At 48.2% G+C, this 23,503-nt stretch overlaps 1 protein-coding gene across 1 annotated transcript; it reads left to right on the top strand.

The window, feature by feature from the left end:
- Positions 1–107: 107 nt before the first annotated feature.
- Positions 108–23,205, top strand: LOC135805495 (mitochondrial ribosome-associated GTPase 1-like). Its single transcript, XM_065319535.1, has 12 exons — positions 108–416; positions 3,209–3,273; positions 3,826–3,930; positions 12,386–12,484; positions 14,508–14,576; positions 16,158–16,248; positions 16,902–16,963; positions 17,527–17,566; positions 17,906–17,962; positions 19,030–19,111; positions 19,357–19,448; positions 22,278–23,205. The coding sequence occupies exons 1-12, from the start codon at positions 344–346 to the stop codon at positions 22,793–22,795; spliced, it is 1,353 nt and encodes a 450-aa protein (XP_065175607.1). The 5' UTR covers positions 108–343; the 3' UTR covers positions 22,796–23,205.
- The last annotated feature ends 298 nt before the right edge of the window (positions 23,206–23,503 follow it).

Here is a 23,503-nt window from a genome sequence, read left to right as displayed (position 1 = left end):
TGCTAGGATCAGTCGCGATGCAGTTGTCATGGATCACGTGCATCCAAAACACGTGCATGAACAGTGCGAGTGAACATTATGAAATCAGGAACCAGAAATTATGGGAAAGCATCATCAGCCATTCAAAAATAATAACCCATCTAATAATATCTCTGCTTTCTCTTCCTGAACTAAATACGTGTGCAAGTAGCTGGCACAGAGCATTCACTTATTCGTAAATACTCGGCTAGTTTCTACCTCTTGCAGACTGAGAGCTGTGTAGTGTGTTCAGGATGGCTTGAATTCCCTCAGTTAGTCGTGGATCAGCTGACAACTCATACGAACTTCTGCCAATTGACCAACCATGGCGTTCAGGAAAACTTTTCAGATTGCTGAGAAGACTTTCATTCAAAGCTTTCCCAATCATATGGCCAAAGGTAAGGAGGGTGAGGTTATAGTTGAACTAACCACTTGGGGATCAGAAACGTTTAACACATGTATATTTCTAGTCGAACACAATCCTATCTACTATCAAGAGTTCATAACCCAGTTCTGTTGGTCGCCGTCTCTTTAAAGGCTTTAGAGTGCTCAGCTCTTTCTCAAACCGTCTGCATTCGCCACAAAGAACAACTGATGAGACACACGTCTCCATTGGCGCACTGTGGCCCAGTTGGAATAGAACTTTACATCCGGATGCGTCTACTCTCGCCAGCGGAAAACTGCACCGACGCAACTTTGCTGGCTGGAATTGGATGTGCGGTGCAAACCTCTTATCATATTCAACTATTCCGGGGCAAAATTTTAGTTGACAATAGTCATGACTCAACATCCGGTGCAGGAATGGAGTCAATTCCGCCAAGCTAGGTGGGCAATGTCCATGCTCAACAACTTCGCCACAGAGTACTTCGAAAGTGAATTGCCCATCACTCTTAATCAGCAAACGGGTCAAAGGTGTGGGGGTGTCCTCGTTTCTAGACAGATGGACAGCTCGATGAGACCGCACTTCTGTGACAACCTCCGACTCGGTCGAAAGAAACCCAACATGAAGTTCGGAGTACTTCGATCCTAGCTGCTCTATGAACGACTTCACAGCCTCCTCGGAAACGTGATAGTTAAACAAAGTAGCCTCACTGCTCGATGTGGAAATTTGGATGAAGAAACGCGTCGGACGTCGGTCCTCGTTTAGGAGGCATTGGCAACAGATATATACCAACCAAGTAAGCTAATTTCAAGGTCTGGGAGCTACTAAGAACACTATCAACAACACTACTGGGAGCAAACAAACAGCTTCTTTGGCCCTCTGAACCAGGAAGTTCATACTTCAAAGTTTCTTTACTCCGGTGCTTGGAACCAGGGAGTAGTACAATGGTATCAAGAGTCCATAACCCCAGGCGAAAGGGCGGCTTTGGGTATACGGATTACGGGTTCATACACACTTTGGTGGTTCGCGGCAAAGTTCAAGGCATAAAATCATGTTCGTCTCGAGTGAATTTGACATAAAACCCAGGGCAAAGCAGAAAATCTTCAAGCGCAACGAACGTGTACGTCATTTTTGACGTAATGTTGGAAATCCGCCGTGCGGATCCCCATGTACAGAGTTGTACACTCTTGGGGTTATGGACTCTTGCTACTATTTGTACTTCATACTACTTACTGTTAGTAGTACAGTGTACAGACCTACTTCTCCTTCACGTACACACGGACGTGTATGCAGTTCATTTCATGCACGAGCTAGCTGTGCACTTCATGTACAATATCATCGATGCCGGGTAACCAAGGTACTAATACATTAACCAGATAAGTGAGGTCCAATAAGTAAGATTGGACTGCGCACGCTGACCACGACAACACACATGTGCTGTAACTATTTTCAAAGCACTGTGCGCATCATCCGACAACAGTAACGATAATGAAATGCGTGCATGCGATTATTATGCTGACAGGGTCAAGCGCAAGCGTAGGCATATACATGTACATGTATCTCATTTGGGTACTGTTGTCCGATGATTCACGTGGTGCAATCAAACTTGGAGTTACAGCCCAAAGCAGCCGTCTCGTCGTTTTCAACTTGTGTTGGAAGGTTTACCTTGCGGGTGTAGAGTACAGAGCAGTGGCAGATCCGGGGTGAAGTCTACTCCGGCATGCACTGGCTGTTGGTAACCACCCAGGAGAATGAAAGAAAAGTCAGGAGGAGTCTGAGAAAGAGAAGAAAGACGTGTGTGACCATAATCGTCGGGAATCGAACCCGCAACCTATCGATTGGAAATCGCTGCACATACCACTGCACCATATGGGACATAAAACACACACCCCCCCCCCCCCCCCACACACACACGTGCGCGTTAATACTGCGCAAATGTAGTCGCTTGCTTTATGCAGAACTTCACAGGCAGTGGGGTATGACTGACACACTGGCTGCAAGCTTCCTCGCTCTCAGACCCCATGTGTGTTAGGTGCGAGGAGGTAGCCTCTTGCGCCTCTCCCTGGATCTACCACTGTAGAGATAGATGTACACCAATTGGTAAGATAAAGAGAGGAGATATTAAAGATGGCTCTGGTGTTTTAATGACTTCTGTCATAGGGTGGCTCCGTGAACAGTGGAAAGACGGAAATTTGAACCATAATTACAGTCAACTTCGCTTATAACGACACTCGGCGCGGCATCAAAAAGGTGTCCTTATTCGCGAAGTGTCGTTATACCCGAAGTCTCATCATTTATAATATGTATTACAGTGGGATGGGACTTTGCTCTGGGCATGGAAATTCTGTCGTTATTCGCGAATTGTCGTTATATCCGCAGTCGTTATTAGCGAAGTTGACTGTATAGGAAAGAGAGAAGGTTCCGGTTGGAATATGTCAAAACTCTGAGTTTCACGCCGCGCCGAGGCAATCATCAGACAGCTGATTTTTGGGCTAATCATTATACTTCTTGTCATGTGTGAATCTTGGCGCTGAATAGTCTGGTGGTGGGGACTTTGAGTAGATCAGTGTGTGTGTGTGGAGGGGGGGGGGGGGGGGGGGGGAGGGGGTGTGCTGAGCACTGACGCGTGATGATTGCCTTGGCATGAAACCCTGACTAACTGAGTTACGACATATTTCAATCGGAGTCCTCTCTTTTACATATGAAAAGCTCTGCCCTCTGCCCATTGAGCAGTTTTCCAGACCTTTTTTGTGCGGATCATAATTATGCTCATTCCTTGCCTATTTTCCTATTTGTTGTTCTGCCCAGGTTTGCTAGTACTGCAGCATCGATCTCCACACATTGATGGAGTGTTCCTGGTGCATGATGCTAGGGTATCCTCTTATGAAAGCATAGGCCGTTATATTCAGGATGCTGATTATGTTCTGAACAGATTCATGCCTTTGCAATATCAAGTAGGCGATCATGAGACATCAGCTGATCGCCTACTTGTGCATGAAACTCAGAGTCACAGCACTTTCTTCCTCCTTGTGTTGTTGTATTAAAAGGGTCGTCGCAAAAGGGTTTTTTTGTCGTCCCCGAAACGCACATCGTTCATTTCGTACTCGGACCCCCTCCCCTCCCTCTGAAATGAACGCAGCTTGCTATGCTGGACGACAAAAATCGCATGCATGTACAGTGTACGGTGTTGATCGACTAGCGGGTTTGGCTCGCACCCCCTCCCCCCCGAATGATGTTCGTTTCAGGGACGACAAAACTTTTGCGACAACCCCTAAGTAGCTCTGCCCTTGGGTATGGAGCACTCTGTTGGACAGCCTGGAACCTTTCTGTTTAAAAAAATAAATATTGCTAGGATGTCCTGAACCTGGCTCTCCCTATGTAGTGCTTGTATGTCCTTAACCTGGCTCTCCCCTCTCACCACTTAGATCCCATTGTCTGGGTACAGTGACAATGTGTTCAACTGTCTTCAGGGTATGCCACTGCTCCTGATCTTGAACAAGGCTGACTTGGTGCCAAGAGAGCACCTTCAGGTATGGCAGTGCTTACATGATAGTTGGACCTGTTCCCAAATTGTACACATTCAAACCGGAGGCTCCCTGGATTTAGGCCGAGGCCTGTGGAAAATCCGTAAATACGAAATACGCAAGAGGTTGTTGTGGAATTATCCACCACCAGACCAGCGCAAGGATATAAGTTGGACTATAATTATTAATTTCAATTCAAGAAAAAAGCACGACCTCGACCAGGCCAGAAGCAAGAAGAACTGAACACAAGATATTGAAAACCCTTCTCCTCAACAAGCTGCATCACGTACAACGGAAAACAACTGGCTGCACCAGCGCGTGCATCAGCGCGTGCACCAGCGCGTGTACCAGCACTGCACCAACGTGTGCACCAGCGAAATCAATATCGAAAGTACGTATCAATCATTACATTACGTACAACATGCGCAAGAGGGTTACTCTACTTCACCTCTCCCCCTGGTGGTATGCCAAAGAAAATACCACCACAAAAACTAAATAGCGCCACAAAGCAAAACTAACGGAAGCGCTGAGGGGGTGCAAGCGAACCACGCTGACGGAGGCCATATGGGCGAAACTGATACGGAGCAGGATCATCGGCAGGGGTTCGAAGCGGCACATAATTAGGATCACGGGGATCAAACCGAGACCCAGCATCAGGGACAGCACCCGCAGCCGGCACATCAACAACAGCATCTGCAGCAGGCACATCAGCAACAGCATCTGCAGCAGGCACATCAGCAACAGCATCCGCAGCAGGCACATCAGCAACAGCATCTGCAGCAGGCACATCAGCAACAGCATCCGCAGCAGGCACATCAACAAACACCTCAGCACCAACATCAGGCTTCAGCAGTTCAACATTCACCACTTTCTCACCACCACCAGCCTCATTGCGAATTACCACAGTAGAGGGGGACACAATGTGAATGACCACCCAGTCACGCTCATAGGGCGGCTCACATTTCTGGCGACGATGGGAACGACGTAGAAGAACGGCATCACCAACGGCGAACAGACAGTTATCATCGTCAGACTCAACAAAGTCCTTGGAGGACAGCTCAGCTTCCACAAAATCACGGATCCGGGCAGCCTGGCGTTCAAGATCAGATGGAGTCCGGCCCAGCCCAGGATTAGCCGAGAAGAGCACACTGGTGGGCTCCCAGCCAAGCATCGCACGCATAGGAGAAATCTTGAGGACAGAGTGCGGACGAATACGGTAGAAATACAATAACACGTCCAGCTCAGATCGCCAATCATCAGCCTCATCCAAAACCTTCCGAATTAGGGTGAGGAGAGTGCGGTTAAATCGCTCAACAGATCCCTGTGATTGGGGATGACGCACGGCACCGTTGAGCACTGTCACACCAAACGTGTCAAACAGCGATGACATCACGGCGTTGATGAATTCCGTGCCATTATCACAGCGGACCACTCGGGGCGGGCCCCACCGCGTACACAGGCCGACAAATGCCTCGGCCACTGATGCCGCGTCATGTTGACGGAGCGGAACCACCTCCACCCACTTGGTGAAACTATCCATGCAGACGAGAACACAATGGTACTCTCCACTCTGATCGACGCCCAGTTCCAGAGTATCAATTACTACAACACTCCATGGGCCATCAGCCACCACAGGGCGACTGGCCTCCGCCGAAACGCCCTTGGTTGGGCTGGCAGCAGCACACGGCGAACAGTGGCGCACAAACTGCTGACATTGGGCAGCCATGTTCGGGAAATAGCACTTCGAGCGGAGGAAGCGCCATGTACCCTCCCAAGACGCATGACCACAGTTCACATGAGCAGCACGAACGACATCGGACTCGAGTGAACTAGGAATAACAGGAATGACGACTGCATCATTGGGCGGCAACTTCACACTTCGACACAGCATACCATCATGGACTACGAGCTGTGACTTGACCTTGACAAACGCAGGATCAGTAACTGGGTCACCATCGATGACTTTCTGGCGAGTCGAAACAATCCGAGGATCTGCATTCTGAGCAGCAGATACTCTGTCCAATGAGAATGGACCAACGGTCACCACCGCAGCGGTGACGGACGGTGCAGTCCGAGCAAGGAGCGTCTTGCCACATCGGATCCAGCTGCTGGGAACACGGGTCAATTGATCCGCCTTGTTCTGCTGACTGCTGATCCACTGGACCTTGACCGTCAAGCCCGTGACAGCGACGAGATCAGTGATAATCTGGAGACGGCGCTGCACAAGTACCTGCTGCAGGCCGCTGACGCGAACACGAGACACATTGCCAAGCACCGATTGCAACCAAGCAGCCACAGTCTTGGAATCGGTGAATAGCGTGAGCTCCTTCACTTGCCACTGCACGGCAAGGTTCAATCCCTTGATCACGGCGTCAAGCTCAGCGATGTTAATGTGTCGCCGGTCGTCCTTCTGCCGCAGCCAGCAGCCATCCTCGACGATCATACCATCGGCCTGAATGACAGCACCATGTGCGATGTCCGAAGCATCACACCACAACGACCACTGTGCGCCTTCAGGAACTGACCACACACCTTGCGCAGGGTCATCGGTCTGCAGACGGTGAATGACTTCCGCACAACAAGCGACGACTTCATGAGACACTGGATCATCCCATCCAGGCTGAAGGCTAGACAGACGCTTCAGATAACTGCACGCTGGGCGCAGCCAGGAGCCGACGGGATAGTGGCTGGTCAGCTTGCCACACCACTTGAAAATCTCGCGTCGTGTGATGGCATCGGGCTGACAGGTCGGCATGACGTCACCACGACGCTTCCACCTCACTTGGCCATCTGCAGACTCTGACAGCTGCAGACCAAGTACCCTAGCAGAGACGACTGGCTCCGCTGGCTTGGTGGGCAACCCGTACTGCGACAACTGATCGGTGACAGCACGCAGACGAGGCTTCGGAACATACAAATCGTCGACATAGTTGTCCACATCAGCATACGCACGGAGGACCCACTTGACGATTATGTCCATGAATTTGGGCGCAATCGATAGACCGAAGCCCATCCTCTCCATTGCAAACAGCTGGCCCTTCCAGACGACCGTTTGGAACTTGGCGAGAGCTGGCGCGATGCGGATGTTGAGGTAAGCCTTGCTGATGTCCAGCAACACGTGGCTGTCGGCGTTGCCAATAGACCTCCACTGACGCAACTTCTCTTGGCAAACAGGCACGTCCAAACCTGGATGCGACACAATCAACTTGTTGAGTTGCCGGTAGTCCAAACACGGGCGGACAGGGGTGGACTCCTTGTGCGTCTGGGCCACCGCCAACAAGGGCAACACAGCACTAGGCTCACCATGGACTGCTTGGTCATGGGGTACCAACCATCCATTGCGGATCCACATGTCCACTTCCTCGCAGAACTGTGACTCCTGGTCTGTTGACAGGCTATGCCGGGAATATTCACCAATGCCTGACCCGACTGGACACGTGGGGGGTTCGTCTTTCCATGCCCACGTAAGCTCCCAGTAGCCAACATCAGCGCGCCAACGAACTGACCCATCCGCAGTGGTCAGAATGACATCTTCCCCGTCATGCTCCACGGTAACATGGCGTAGCAGCTGAGGCGAATCACCATCATCACTGCGCACGTCCGAACTGGGCACATCTGCGGAAGCTGAAGCTGCTTGACCGAAAGATGCTCCGACGAGCTTGGAGTCCGCGTACTTGAGGTCGACTCCGCCATGCTGCGATATCAGGTTGAGGCCCAGAAGCACATCCGCATTCACAACACTCAACTCCGGAACAATTGATACAGACACAGACGAGAAAGGCAGAAATACCGTATCGTCCACCCGCTCGACATCCAGAACAGCCGAGCCCAATACCTTGAGTGTATTGCCGTCAACGGTGATGATATCAGGCGTTGACGTCGTCACCTCCAGTGCCAAGTCCTCTGCCAACTGACGAGACACCAACGTGTGTGTTGAGCACGAGTCGATGGCAGCAACACAACGCCGAAACGCCACCGCATCACAACGCTTCACAGGCAAGAAGATCCGTGGCAACGCTACTGCGGGCCCATCAATCTCCGACGCGACGCAGACATGGCCGACATCCTCACTCGCAGCTGCTCCAGCACACCTCTTCCGCTGGGGGCACGCACTGCGGACGTGGCCTCGCTCCTTGCAACCATAGCAAACAGGTTCGCCGGATGCTGGTGACTTAGGTAGCTGCGGGCAATTCCGCTGAATATGGCCGACCTTATTACACCGGTAACACAACACAGACCGCTTGCTAGGTCCGCTGCTACTAGACGACGTCGCTGCAAATGTCGCAGAACGTGCACCCTGTACTGGTGCAGCCGACACCTGGGTTGCAGAAACCAACACGCGAACTTGATCCGCACACTGATCCACAGTCATACAGTGCAAGGCATGCTGGAGGCGCACCTGACATGCCAGCACCTGCGGAATGCCGAGCAGAAACTGCTCCAGGAGCACTGGGTCACATGACTTCCCTGACGAAGTGTCACGCGCTTCCACATGACCACTCTGGCGGAGAAACCTCCTCAAGTCGGCCAAGTAGACGTCAACGCTCTCTCCCCGACGAAGAGTTCTGGCCACAAACTTCTTATACGCCTCTGCTGGCGTGATGCAGAAAGCGGCTCGGAGCGCACCATGGACAACCTCCTCACTGGTCTGCTCGACGTCCGGCAGCGAACTCCAAACAGTGAACGCGTCCTTGTCTAGGAATAAAGGAAAGTGGTCCATTCTTTTAGCTTCCGACGTCCATTTCTGTATCCGTGACACCACGCGGAATTTCAGCAAGAACACTTCCAGGTCGTCATCTCCTCCACGATACGGCCGCAACAAGGAATGTCCAGCAGACGACGCCATTACTACTGAAACAGGCAGTGAAATAACAAAATTAATACTCTCCGAGAACCTAACCACAAAGCGCCAACGGTCCACTCAAAACCGGGTTTCGGTACCACGTTGTTGTGGAATTATCCACCACCAGACCAGCGCAAGGATATAAGTTGGACTATAATTATTAATTTCAATTCAAGAAAAAAGCACGACCTCGACCAGGCCAGAAGCAAGAAGAACTGAACACAAGATATTGAAAACCCTTCTCCTCAACAAGCTGCATCACGTACAACGGAAAACAACTGGCTGCACCAGCGCGTGCATCAGCGCGTGCACCAGCGCGTGTACCAGCACTGCACCAACGTGTGCACCAGCGAAATCAATATCGAAAGTACGTATCAATCATTACATTACGTACAACATGCGCAAGAGGGTTACTCTACTTCAAGGTACACAAAAGGAAGTAAATAGGGCTGTTTTTTTGTTGTTACTTAGAGTTTCATGGCAAAAACCAATCATCATCATCAGCCCTATTTACTTCCTTTTGTGTACCTCTTGCGTACTACGCTCTGCCCATTCCGGGCATTTGAGCACTATTGCAGGTTAAGGCACACTGCCTCCTTGTAAATACGAAATACAAATGCAAAACTGGCACAATGTTTTTATGAGCCCAGAGGGTCAATTCTGTTCCCTTAGGCCCTCTTCAGACTAGGTACAAAACAGCCTATAAGTCACATTTACGTAGAAGTTTCCAAGACAACAATAAGGCCGCATTCACACTACGCAAAAGCAACTGCCTGCAAAAGTATGTTGAAGGCGACTTGAAAAAAAATCTGTTCACACACGATATGCGATGCGCGTCACGTGATGCACTTTTTACGTTCGCCCTGACGAGTGTGTCATACTCCACATTTTCTGGCGATCTGAATACACATCAAATTTTCGTTGATCGCTCTCAATTTGCCGTGGTGATATTGCAAGGAAATCCTTCTTTGCTGACATGGATCGCCATGCCCGTGACAGACATTGGCAGATAGTTGCCACAGCTCTTGCCATTTCTCCTTCTTTTTTCCTATACATGTATCTCTTGTAGTGATCGCGGGCCTTCGTTTTCAAATTATCCACCTTGATGTGCACACTCGCCGCCGTGAACATGACAGCCTTGACGCCGACGTGCTGGACGTAGTCATTGAGTTTGGATGCGATCTGACGCTCTGCGACAGATCGCTTCATCGTAGTGCCACTTTTCGTTCGCTGGTATTCGCCCCAGAGCTCAATGAGCCGACACTCCAGATCGCCGGTGAACAGAACCTTTGGCATTTTGAAAATACTCTAGAACCAGTGGAAGAAAAATACAGTTTTATGCTGTCGACTTCTGCTTGAAAGAAAAAGTTGCCTTGTACAGGGGTGCCGGAGTTGCAGAAACCTTTCAGGTAACTTTTATAGTTTCGCGCCAAATTACCTAGGTTACCAAGGAGAATGGCCTGAAAAATGGTCTATAACGCACTTTTTCAAGTACAGTCAGACCTCGCTTATCCGGTCCTCTTTTATCCGGATCCCTCGCCATCCGGAAGAAAATCGTTGGTTACCGATTTACAGCATATGCCATGCATACATACAGTATGCGTGTTCGGTTATCTGGTTCCCTCGCCTATCCGGATATTTTTGTGGAAAACGGATGTGTGCGGTTAAGCGAGGTCTGACTGTAGTGTGAATGCGGCCTAAGAATCTGGCGGGAAGCCTAAAAAGTTGCCCAATCCTTTCAGGCAGGGTGCGAACCCTTGTACAAGGCAACTTTCCTGCATTTATCGTACTTTCTCATCAGGTAGTTGTACAAACGTACAGACTTTGAACCCGGGTACGACTGCCGGCTGCTTTCACACATCCCAGGTCCACTGCGCAATAGCGTAGGGTCGAAGGTTGCCTGTATATTGCATGTAAAATGTGTAGTCTGAATGCAGGCTTGGAAAAATGTTGCCTTTTAGGTGTTATGTGATTTTGTACTGGATGTTCTATGTACGTAGTCTGCAGAGGGCCTTAGGCTGCAACCACACTAGGTACAAAATCACGTACAAACGGCATTACAGTAGAAATCGTCATGCTGACGCGTGCGAAATGCAAAATGCGCTTTGTAGGTTTTCAGCAACTGGCGCACCCCTGTAGAAAGCCACGTTTGTCGTTTTCGTCGTTTTCGCGCTCCTTCTCCTGTGTACAACTTTCCTTTTGTACCGGGTCATCGTACATAGCATCAGCATCAGCATTGGTTTTGAATTTCCCGGTCTTTTCCAGCGCATGGCACACGCCACACGCTTTGGTACGACAACGTCACGTGCTGGTCGTGTGAAAACGTCATCTATGCAGACCGAAAAGTGTAGTGTGGTTGCGTACCGACTTGTACTGAGATATGCATGACAATTTGTACTGTGATTTTTACGTAGTGTGGTTGCGGCCTTAGTTCCACGCCTGCATTCAGACTACACATTTTACATGCAACATACAGGCAACCGTTGACCCTACACAATTGCGCAAGGGGCCTGGGATGTGTGAAAGTAGCCGGCAGTCGTACAAAGTTTGTACATTTGTACGACTGCCTTGTGAAAGTACGATAAATGCAGGAAAGTTGCCTTGTACAAGGCTTGTCAAGGGTTCCCGCCCTGCCCGAAAGGATTGGGCAGGTTTTTAGGCTTGCCGCCAGATTCGTGTAGTTGTCTTGGAAACTTCTATGTTAATGTGGCTTATAGGCTGTTTTGTACCTAGTCTGAAGAGGGCCTTATGTCTATGTGTGTATCTTACAGTCTTAGTTTCTGTTCTTTCTTTTTATGAACAGAAGACTAGCAGAAGTGAAGAGCCGTGTAATGTGTATGCATACTATAGTGTAATGTGTATGCATACATGCACTATATCTGCAGAATCCAATAAAGTGACGATACTGAGAACCTATATGACTGAACAGAAGTAGCGATGTTGTGGGCATGTTACGTTACTGCTGAACCCCGGCTTCAATCAGAGCCGGGTTTCAAATTCCCATAGCAGGGTACTACTAGTAATAATAATAATAATAATAATAATAATAATAATACCACAGCACGCGTACAAAGGCCAAAGAACAATGCATGAGAATACACTGAAATTAAGCCAAGTCCGCTTCTGTCTCCAGTCAACAAAAAACTCATCCATAAACAATGTCTGATCTCCATTTCGACTTGTCTGCAGCAAATGCTCGTGCTCCTTCTAGGTCGCTGGCATTCTTCAAAGGAATGTCGTGCCCTGCCAGGTCCTTCATGATGGTGGTAGGGAGAGTAGCCGCGGGACAGCCCCTTCGTCCACGTGACCCCGCTTGAAAATAGCAGGACATCGCAAGGCAAGGGGGTGACTACTACTAGTAGTAATCTGATAATGGAAGGTCCATTGAACACCATGCAGGCAGAGTACAGTGTCCCGAAACCTGTGTGTATCTACTTTTGTAGGGTACCACTTCTGTATGTGTTATACAATGTAGTCCTGCCGCCATGTATTGTATCTCTCTCTCTCTCTCTCTCTCTCTCTCTCTCTCTCTCTCTCTCTCTCTCTCTCTCTCTCTCTCTTCTTTTCTCTTGTCTTCTCTTGTCTTCTCTTTTTATTTGCTGTTGCGTTTGTGTATAGCTTGCTATGGAGGTATTGGAGACTCGTTTGCCGGATGTGCCAGTCATGACTAGTGTTGTCAGTCAGCAGCACAGAGGTGGTGATAAATATGCCAAAGATGTAAGTGCTGTACGACATGTACTTGAGAGTATTGTTACCGGTATGGTAATTATTTTTACGAGAAGTAGAAGTAGAAATCAAGTCAACTGCTAGCATTATACAAGCCATGTGTGTGATAATAATTACTTGTATCCAATGCTTCTCGCACCATCTTGCAAGTAGATATTGCTAGACCTCTGCGATCATTGGGTAGTAAGTAGCTCTGCCCTTGGGCATCAAGCAATATGCTCGTATTTCCTTAACCTGGCTCTCCCCTCTCACCTCTTATATCCCATTGTCTGGGTACAGTGACAATGTGTTCAACTGTCTTCAAGGTATGCCACTGCTCCTGATCTTGAACAAGGCTGACTTGGTGGCGCGGTTTTCCTGCCGACTTGAATTCTCACTTGACGGACTCACGACTGCCATCCAGAGCACACAAGAAGTCCATTGAACCATCCACTCAGCAAGCCTGCAAGAAAGCACCACTCTCGAGTGAGAGTTTAAGCCGGCAGGAAAACCGCGAGCTCCCATGTAGGGAGCAACACACAATTCCCCAAGTATCGCCGAAGTTGCACCAACCTCTTCTTCACACAGGTCTTTTATCTGCTAAAAAAATAAACCTGAACGTCAAAAGGCATGAGGGCAAAGGCAGTGAAGTTTATCGTTGGCCTTGCCATTACTGCAATTTACTGGCCATTAGTTTGCCACCTGCATCAGCATTTCTGCTGAAAAGGCACCAGTACATTTAGATCATGTTTTGCTCTGCAGGCCTAACTTGTACTGTTAAATCCATAAAATCACCTGACACTTTATTCAGTCTCTGTGGCTACACATATTATTATACTTTAGTCCATTCGCCAAATCGGGGTGCCTGATACACTAAAACTATGTGAAAAGACCATACTTTGTGGAGCTCATATAGCGCCAAAGCCAGTCCTGTGTGGTGCACAATAGGTTGTTAGCGATATGTAGAGCATGTGACCATCACGTACCGTATTATCTCTAGTATAAGCACGGTCCTTTATTTTTTCAATTTACCTCCGCCCCGTGCTATTAATGGAGACGTTCCTTTATTGGAGACTGTTCCATTATTATTTCAACCTCATTTCAGAGGCATGTCAGACACACACATTTCAGGGTTTTTTCGCCGGTACTGCATTTCAGAGATAATACGAGTACATGCATTTTACCAGGTACCGATAGACACTGACAGTGTGCTTATAATGTGGAGACTGAGCACTTTATTTTTTGAATGCCGCTCCAAGGTGTTCTATTATTGGAGACGTGCTATTATTGGAGACTGTGCTTATATTAGAGGTAATACGGTAGTACGTTGAAACAACTTAGTACGTTGAAACCACGAGAAAATCCCGCAAGAAACCCCACGTGGTGGGCGTTGTGGCAAGGTTGTGTCTTCGTCGAGTGAAAAATGGCAGAGGAAGGAAAGTCCTCTGACCGAACCTGCCAAGAGTGTTTTTGCTGATGTAAACTGCTTTGAGAACAAATTCTGGCACAGTGACCGCAACGACAACGTCCGGAAGAAGCTAGAGGAGCAGGCTCTTGTCCAGTTGCGTCCAGACTGCCAATTAGATGATCCAGGAGCTGACCTTTCCGAAGAAGATTTCAATCTGAAAATATACTTTTTGCACATATCTTGATCAATTTTCACCATATTCGCTTCATATTACTGTAGTAGGCTTAAAACAACGGCTATCATATTTCTGACCTATATAAGTCATCGACATCACGATCTTGAATAAGAATGAAGCGAGACTGTGAAAAACCCTCGGGCCCAGGTTTGGTGAATGGACTATAGTATGCTCTTCGACTTTTTTGAGCCAGGCCACCCTGAGGAACCCCGGTATGCCGTATTGACTACCAATGTGTCAGCCCATACGCATGTATACGCCTGACCCTGGGCTGTCATCACCGCAGGCTTGCGTGCATGTGGACTGTGAGGGAACATGCACACACACACACGTACAATGTCAATACCTTGTTTGTGTGTACGGTGTGCTCTTTCTGCGCCTGTATTTACTAGTTGCTGCCGGCCATGCTGAAAATCATTGACATGGAAAAAGTGAGACAGAAGCGTGCATCCCACGACGAGGTGAGAAATTTGAGAATCTGTTTTAATTGCAGTACTGGCGGGTGCTGAAGAACTGGGAGGTCAGCAGCGTCGTAGCCTAGGCCATTCTTATGTTTATGTACTATGGTCCATGCAAAGTGGAGTCGCCGCGTATATAATGGTAAGCTGTGCTTGGTGAAATTTTGGCCTGTTTGTTCTTCGGCGCTACGCTCTTCGGTGCCCGACAGTTCTGTAAAAAGAAAATCTGTGATCGGGGATAATAAGTTAGAAGTAACTCTCTATGGGGGTAAGTTGTTCTATTAATGGGGAGGGGGTTAGCACAGCCAGTACGTTTTTATAGTGCTTTACTACCTCACTGGTCATTTTAACATGTACTCATCTCTGCCTAGTACCAATGAGTATCGACTGTTGCTGCTATCATAGGACAAACTACAGTTAACACACTCTCCACATACAGGCATGCACCCGGCTCAGAACACATTGTTTTCTGGTTGGCATATCAGGGATATTGGGCGGAGCAGCTGGCGTGCATGAGAAAGACAGGTCGGCCTGCTCTGCGCAGGAGCTGTGACCCGGTGCACACATAGTGTGTGTGAGAGAGAGAGAGAGACAGACAGGTCGGCCTGCTCTGCGCAGGAGCTGTGACCTGGAGCACACAGAGTGTGAACGAGAGACGGTCGGCCTGCCGTGGGCAGGAGCTGCGACCGGTAGTGATTGAAATGAGCCAGCTGCGGAGATAGACTGCCCTCACCCGATATAAGTATATTGACAAGAGTTGTACTGACACTGTGATTGAGGAAATTATGGTGACAGTGACGGAGAGATAGTGATCCCCAGTCGAATGGGGTTGGGAGGGAAGGGGAAATTGACAACTGACGGACAAACCAGTGAACAGTCAAGTCGTCGGAAAGCAAAAGTGACAAAGGAGTCTCTCTTTTCTCTTTCTCTCTCTCTAAAGCAAGATTTGGAAAGCACGCGTGGGAGAGTGGCGCGCGCTGCGCATGCGCATGTATAGCAATGACATCATAATCAGATGCATGATCATCAGACTAAGTATGAGTGGTAGATGTTCCACATTCGTTAACTGGTCTTAGCGCACACGCTAAACCACCATAAAACCTGTCAAGACGACCACTCGGATAAGGCAACCACTTGTCCTAGACGACCACTCGGAGAAGGCAACCACCTGTCCTAGACGACCACTCGGATAAGGCAACCACCTGTCCTAGAAGACCGCTGCAACCAGGACCTAGGGATGCTATTTCCAGTCAAATGACCCTGGATAAGGCGACCACCTGGTGACAGAGACCACGTTTTGAAAGCCCCTTGAGCGGTCGTCTTAGACAGGTCTCACTGTATGTTTCAAGAGTATCCAGACCCTGCCATTTGCCTTGCCGGATAAATGTGGGTGATTTGCAGAATTTGAACTGTATGTTTGAACTGTATGTTCTGCAGCCATTTCCTCATCAGCCCGGTGATTCTGTGCTACCAGTTTTGTCTGTATGCCCACAGTTGGCCCGTGTGTGTGTGTGTGTACGTGTGTTGTTGCTGCTGCTGCTGCTGCTGGATGTGTTCGGGAAATGATGTGTCTATACTCTGCAGGACTTCTACATACGTCTGGTGGTGGCCGGTATTCCTAATTGTGGCAAATCATCAGTGATCAACGCCTTACGGCGGATGCATGCTAAACGAGGTCAGACATGTGCCTTGTCAGACGTGTGCCTTGTCAGCTTGGCCAGTACAGAGCATTGAAATTCCCTGTACCTTTTACAAAATCCTGTAGAAAACTACATTGTTTTAGCTGCGGGATGTTCTTCACTGTGGCAGTTTAACTGCATACTACAAATACATTTGAGCATAGACTTGGTATGCTGTTTTGACAATTCTACAATGTAATGGCTGCAGCCAAGACCTTTGGCCTGCATGTTGCGCTTGTTAAGGCTCAATAAGGAGAAAGATTGGACTTGTGACCTTTCTAAGTATGTTTCAGGACGTGGGTTGTTCCCAGTTTAGTTGCATGCAGAACAGACGGCTCACAGATACAGTACAATGCACTGGTGATATGCTGGTGACATTGAGTTGCCTTGTGTATGTTTCATTTTCTTTTCTTTTGAATCAAGGTCGTTTGGTATAATGTGTGTGTGTGTGCGTGCGCGCGCGCGCGCGTGTGTGTGTGTGGTGTGTGCGTGTGTGTGTGTGCGTGTGTGTGTGCGTGTGTGTGTGGTACATGGGGCATGGTACATGGTGTGTTGGTGCACGTGCGCATATGTAAGCGTGTGCATGCGTATGTGTGTGACTGTGTGTGTGTGTGTGTCCCTGTATGTGTCCGCTTATGTGTGCGTCTAGGTGCTGGAACCCGTTCTGGGCGCATCCCTGGTATCACAAGAGCAGTCATGAATGAAATCATCGTAAGATACTGCTCATATTTTAAAAGTTCTATTCACTGCAGTTAGACTGTCACGCCTTTTGATCTACTCTCTTTACTGGTATCCGACAATTGGATGGTGTAGTAAGGCACTTTTGCACGAACACGGTTTCAGTGAAATGTTTGTTTTTTCAAAATCGTCGCGGTTTTGCCTATCGTTCACGTGGAGACAACAACTTTTCAAGACGGTACAGAAAACAAAAGTGCACTTCAAAGTGGTCTGTCGGTCATGCATGGTTTCGTATTATCCTGAATTCGTCCAGGTTAGTACACAGTCATGTACGTGTGGGTAAAACATTTCGACACGTTTTACGTACCATACAACTTACATGCCATTATTCGAGTCTGTACCATGGCCCTTCAGTGTGTGGGTCTGTGTGTGTGTGTGTGTGTGTGTGTGTGTGTGTGTGTGTGTGTGTGTGTGTGTGTGTGTGTGTGTGTGTGCGTGTGCATGTCTGTGTGTGCGTGCGCGTGTGTGATTTCAGTACACTTTTATGCTCACACCTGTATCTTCTCATTGTTGTTATTTGCCCCTGTGCTCTCCAGGTGAATAGGAGTCCCCAAGTGATGCTTGTTGACACACCAGGTAAAGATGTCTGTGTTCAGCGTTCACTGTTGCCTTAGGATTTTGTTACGTGTCCAGCGAATACACATGTGGAATGTGTGTGTGTGTGTGTATGTGTGTGTATGTGTGTGTGTGTGTGTGTGTGTGTGTGTGTGTGTGTGTGTGTGTGTGTGTGTGTGTGTGTGTGTGTGTCTGTATCGCTGAAATTATGCCACTTCCGGAGAAGATCGTTCGCTCTGTAGTTTGTCTGCGTTGGTTGTGTGTCACGTCCCACACCAGCTCTATCTAGGAAGGTGCCGTGCGTGCTTTTCTCCGTGTGTCACTGACTGGTGGCATGCTGTGTGACTGTTTTCACAATAGGTATCATGGATCCTTCAATTCCGAATTCTGAAGTTGGCTTACAATTGGCTCTAGTTGGTAAGTCCTACTGACACTGATGTTACCGTATGTCCGCACCTTTAGAGCCATGGCGGTACAATACTAACAAGCTTACAGCCCAGCAGGAAGGGTGAACAAGTGGATTTAGATTGAAATTTCTGTGCGGACTTTGACTTTTATGGCATTGCGCAGTGGGTGGGTCATTTTGCATCTAAAATAGCTAGGGAAGTACTGTAAAACATGTAATTTTAGGTGTGTTAAAATTTCGGTATCGGGGACCTGCCAGGTTTCAGGTGTGATGTAGAATTAGGTGACCAGCTTTCCCTTCACATACTGTGCATACTCCAGTGTCTTTTAGGTGTAAATTAAATTTAGGTGCTGGTTTTCACTACCGAAATCACTGAAATTAAAGTTACACCGAAAATATCGTGTTTTGCAGAAGCGGTATTTGAAATATAAGACCATGGCTTTAAAGGCGCTGACATACAGTATGTACAATGTGGGTTGAGCTGAAGTCCATAGCCCTTGCAAGTGGGGCCTCACACATGCGCCACAGTCATATGACGTGTTTGTTTTAGTGATGAAATGGGTACCTTGTAAGCTATCGGGCGGGCCCCACTACCATCGAGTCAGGTTCCGGGTACCCTGGCGTACAGCGGCTGAATGCAGCCAAATCCATGCACCTGTGTGCCGCAATCCCACCGCATTTACTGTGGCTAGAACAACACATTACTAGTACACACACGACATCCGCTGCAGTGCACTGACTGAGTGACACTGGCTGGTATGTTTGAATGAAATACTAAGCAAAGGACAAGAGCTTCCTGAGTATACTTCGAAGTACTACAACTAGCAGAAGTAGAACGAAACTCGAAAGGGGTAGCGGTCGTGTTCCCTTGGTTCAGGGAGCCTTACGCATACCATAGATGTACTGATTGATCGTGTTTCTTGTCTGAACTGCTCACACATTTCCTGTTTAATGTTGGAGTGCGTAATTTGTTTCACTTCCAGGTGGAGTATCCGACTGCTAGGAAGCGGGCTCTCAGGTACCCAAGCTACTTGTTTCACCACTAATAATTTGTGTCTCCCATGCTCTACCCACGCAGGGACGATTGCTTCCAACAGAGTGGATCAGAGACTACTTTGTGATTATCTCTTGTATCGACTCAACAAGCACAAGTGTTTTCAGTGAGTTGAGAAGTTTATGTATTTTTAGTTCACGTTGGCTTTGTTGCTGTTGTCATCACTCATCACCATTGTGTATCATTGCTGCTGCTACTTGTTTGAAATCTAGCTTTGTTGACTGCGCTTGCAGTAGCGGTGCTATTTGACTCGGAGCTCTCTCTCTCTCTCTCTCTCTCTCTCTCTCTCTCTCTCTCTCTCTCTCTCTCTCTCTCTCTCTCTTCTCCTCATTCGCTGTATTCATTATTTAGGTATGCCCAATTTTTGGGGATGGATGGACCATGCGATGACATTGAAACTGTTATGGTTGCGATTTGCAAGCGCCTTGGTCACTTCATGCCAGGTAGGTCTGGTAATAAGATCACAGAGTGCTGTAAACTGCCTAATAGTCGCGACGGATTAATGTTCCCTATTTTCGCGAGATTAGCGTAACGCGAATATTAACCAGCGCGAAATCAAGCTTCAACAGTGGGTGTATGTAGGTGGCCCCGGTGCTTCGCGAACTTTTGCCATCGTGAACTTGCTGGTTCTAAGAAATCGCGAAATGTAGTGACGCGAATATTGGGCGGTTTAGGGCCGGGTTCCACTGCGGCTCCGCTGCACTTGGCTGCATGCAGCGGAGCAGCGCGGTTCCACTGACACTCGCCACTCGCGGTACCGCGGTTGTGCTCCACTTTTTTGATGACGTTTTACCTGCCTACCCGCGCGAAATCAAAAAGATCCTCGTCATCTGGCCTGCGCAACGCATTAAAATTTGAATTTTAGAATTCTCGCGTACAAAGCAATGAAAAATACGGGAAGCAGGTCGAGCCGCGATCGCGGCTCGCAGTTTTTGATCAAGAATCATAGCGAAAGCTCGCGGTGAGCCACAGCCTCGCTGCTCCAACTCGAGCCGCGGTCACTATGGTAATGATGACATTTCAAGCCGCGGATGACGAGCAGTGGAGCCGTAGTGGAACCCGGCCCTTACAGTAGTTTTGCTGCTGCATCAGAACAGTACATGACTTCAAATACAATGATTGTATTTCTGGTCTCGATCTCTTCTTGGGGTGTTGAACAGTGCATTCCTGATCCCAGTGTACTCACATGCATTACTCATACCTTCCATATTTGGCAATGCGCAATGGGCTTATTTGAACGTGTGTACCTCTGCCGAAAGGGGAAGAGTGAACCCTACTAGTTTGGCAAAGCGAAAATGTCACTGGAAGCGCCACTTCCACTCTTATAGAAGGACGTACAGAGATGAAACTTTCCGAAGCTGTAGTCTTCAGGTTTCTGAATGAAATAGTATTGATCTAAGAAGGCTGCACCAGTGCACCAGCGAGTTTGGGCACGATGGCACTAACCCTTTATCTATCTACATTGTATCTAGAATTCCTTGTTGAGGTATTCCTGGTTTGTTCGCCTCCAACGCAACAGCTGAAATTAGTTACTGTGGCATTCCTATTGAGGTAAAGTTTTACAACACAGGCTGAGAACAGCAAAACCAACAAAACAAAGCCAAGCGAGTAGAAGTGGCAGCAACTACTGACTCCCACCCGTACTGTAGCTTGAGCGTATTCAGCCAGCTACTGTAGCTTGAGCGTATTCAGCCAGCTACTGTAGCTTGAGCGTATTCAGCCAGCTACTGTAGCTTGAGCGTATTCAGCCAGCTACTGTAGCTTGAGCGTATTCAGCCAGCTACTGTAGCTTGAGCGTATTCAGCCAGCTACTGTAGCTTGAGCGTATTCAGCCAGCTACTGTAGCTTGAGCGTATTCAGCCAGCTACTGTAGCTTGAGCGTATTCAGCCAGCTACTGTAGCTTGAGCGTATTCAGCCAGCTCAATGAAAAGCATGACACATTATACATGCATGTGTCTTGTTGTATTGTGCCAACCGTAGTGGACATGAGCAATATGGACAGTGCCACAGTGTACAGCGAACGACTACAGTGCGTTTCAAAAATATAGACGCATGATTTCAAGAAAACCGTTAGGCCAGCATCTATACAGTCAACTTCGCTTATAACGACACTCGGCGGGGCATCGAAAAGGTGTCCTTATTCGCGAAGTGTCGTTATACCCGAAGTCTCATTATATGTATTACAGTGGGATGGGACTTTGCTCTGGGCATGGGAATTCTGTCATTATTCGCGAATTGTCGTTATATCCGCAGTCGTTATTAGCGAAGTTGACTGTACCACATGAAATCTGTGATCACTTTGTGCATAAAAATTACGAAATTGGGCGTTTGCTATTCGATCGCTTAAAAATCTATATGAGAGTAATTGCGGGAAGGACCTGAGCAATATTCAAAAAAAATTCTCAAAAAGCTCCAGCCAAATTTGAAATATTTCAAAAATACCATGCGTCTATATTTTTGAAATGGACTGTAGTAACAGTTCCTTGTACTGACATTGCATTGTGCATGCAATGCTAGTGCCTTCCAGGATCTAGCATTGCATTGTGCATGCAATGCTAGTGCCTTCCAGGATCGGACAATGCCAGAACATGTACCGTAAATACCGCGAGAGCGCCCCATTAACTCGTCCTTTCGTGGTCGAGCTGTGGTGGTGGTGTCCCCTGTCTGTAGGTCCTATAGCACATACATTGTACACACATTGCACGCTTTGAAGTCAGTCCGTACGCAGTTTACCTTGGAATTCCGCACAAGAACATGCTAAGAGTGACCTTAGTACACAAAGGTTCTCACATCGTACAAATTCAGTTGCACTCTGCCATACGATTTTCCTTTCCCTGGCTGTAAAATCAAACATTAGGCAGTTTACAGTAAATGTTCAGTCAAACTGCCCATCTAGTATTGTAGAACTGTAGAGTTCACTGACTCCTTCCTAATTTCAGCAAAGGTGCATGAATTCGATTTGGAATCTAGGACTGACGGAGTACTGCAGCTTTCTCGTTTGGACCTGCAACTCTAGACGGCCCGTGGATCACTTGAAAGTTGAAACGGTGTATTTTGAGCAGATACTTGCTGGACAATCCTGCTCGGTGAATTCAGGACTGATGGATATTAGTACAGGTGTACGTGGTTACTGTGCCATGCTGCATATGTTCACTGCTGTGGCATGATGGAGGCCCACAACCCCCGGGTGGTTTTGCCCCGGACGTTATCTCACTGAACAGCAACACTCTTTGCCTATACGTGTATGTTCCATCTGTGTGTGTGCCCACAGGGAGACGCCTTGACTACCACCGCGCTCAACATTGGTTCCTGGATCGATATCGGAAGAACATGCTGGGCCGATTCATCTACGACCTGGAGCCCGAGTTGGTTGAGGAGTACGTGCAAAAGAAGAAGCTAGAGCGCTTGGAAGCAGCGCGACTGCGCGATCATCGCTACATGGCAGATGAGGAGTGGTGGAAGGGTACAGGTTTAGCAGCCAAACTGGATCCCATATCTCAGGTGAGCTACCAACTGGACGGCTCAGTTTCTTTCGGAGCCAACAGTGCAAGCGCACCCGCGCAGGAGACCAATGTTGATGCTGCGTGCGGCAGCGCCAGCATGGCTGGTGACCAATGTGATGAGTTAGGTGACAAAGCAGATCATGACACCGGTAACGATAACCAATGTGATGATGGCCTTCCGGCTAAAGGCGAATCTGACGTTTCTTGTGGGGCTGCTGCTGCTGCTGCAGCAGAGGGAGCGCCCTTCTCGTCCACCAAGCCCTCTCCTGTCGAAACTTGTCTATAGTTATCGTGCTCCATGCACATATTCCTGTGCAACCGTTGAGCTAGCTGTGACTATTATTTTGTGCTTGCATTCTGCTTTTCTATCCGCTGTAAATATTGGTACGCTACTCTGCTACTCTGCTTCTCTTGGAAGTTCCTTCGCCTTTCCGCTCTGCTGTATATAAGATTGCTGTGTACATTCTTGCACTGAATCCCTGTTCATTCCAGTAGTAGTACTGAAATAGTAGTATTTATGAGTTGACTTTTAACCCTGCACACATGCACGGTGCCTGCTTTAACTCATTACGTAACCTCTGTCCAGTATGACTTGTAAAAAGAAAGAAAGAAAAGAAATGAAGAAAGGGTATACCTCGTCTAACCTTTGCCGTGATTGCACGGTTGCACAGTGTACTGCAGATCGCAGCCTTCATCAGTCTATTTCCTGTCCCAGCTGTAGAACCAGCTTGGATGACCGAGAAGCAACGCAGTGTGTGGATGTGACAATGTGCAAGGGAGAGGGGGGGGGGGGGGTATATACTCTTGATGATACTTGACTATAATCAGGTCAGTGATGGTACTGCTGCTATGGCTCTGTGCTGCACATGTGTTGCACACACAACTGCAGTGCCACCGGTATCTTGCCATTCTTGGTGGCCAAAGACTGAAGACTTTTTTTCAATTTTGTTACCGGTAATAGTATGTGCATTAGCCTTGCGAATTGTAATTTGTG

Source organism: Sycon ciliatum, chromosome 1 (genome assembly GCF_964019385.1).
Source record: "Sycon ciliatum chromosome 1, ocSycCili1.1, whole genome shotgun sequence".
NCBI classification, from domain to species: Eukaryota; Metazoa; Porifera; class Calcarea; order Leucosolenida; family Sycettidae; genus Sycon; species Sycon ciliatum.
Note: the sequence above shows the minus strand (reverse complement) of the source record. Positions and strands in the feature narration are given on the sequence as shown.

Excerpts from the sequence above, each read along its gene's own strand:
- LOC135805495 (XM_065319535.1), top strand. The coding sequence starts at position 344 with ATGGCGTTCAGGAAAACTTTTCAGATTGCTGAGAAGACTTTCATTCAA. Across the intron at positions 3,931-12,385 it reads TGCCAAGAGAGCACCTTCAG|CTTGCTATGGAGGTATTGGA; the intron begins GTATGGCAGTGC and ends GTTTGTGTATAG. Across the intron at positions 14,577-16,157 it reads AGCGTGCATCCCACGACGAG|GACTTCTACATACGTCTGGT; the intron begins GTGAGAAATTTG and ends TATACTCTGCAG.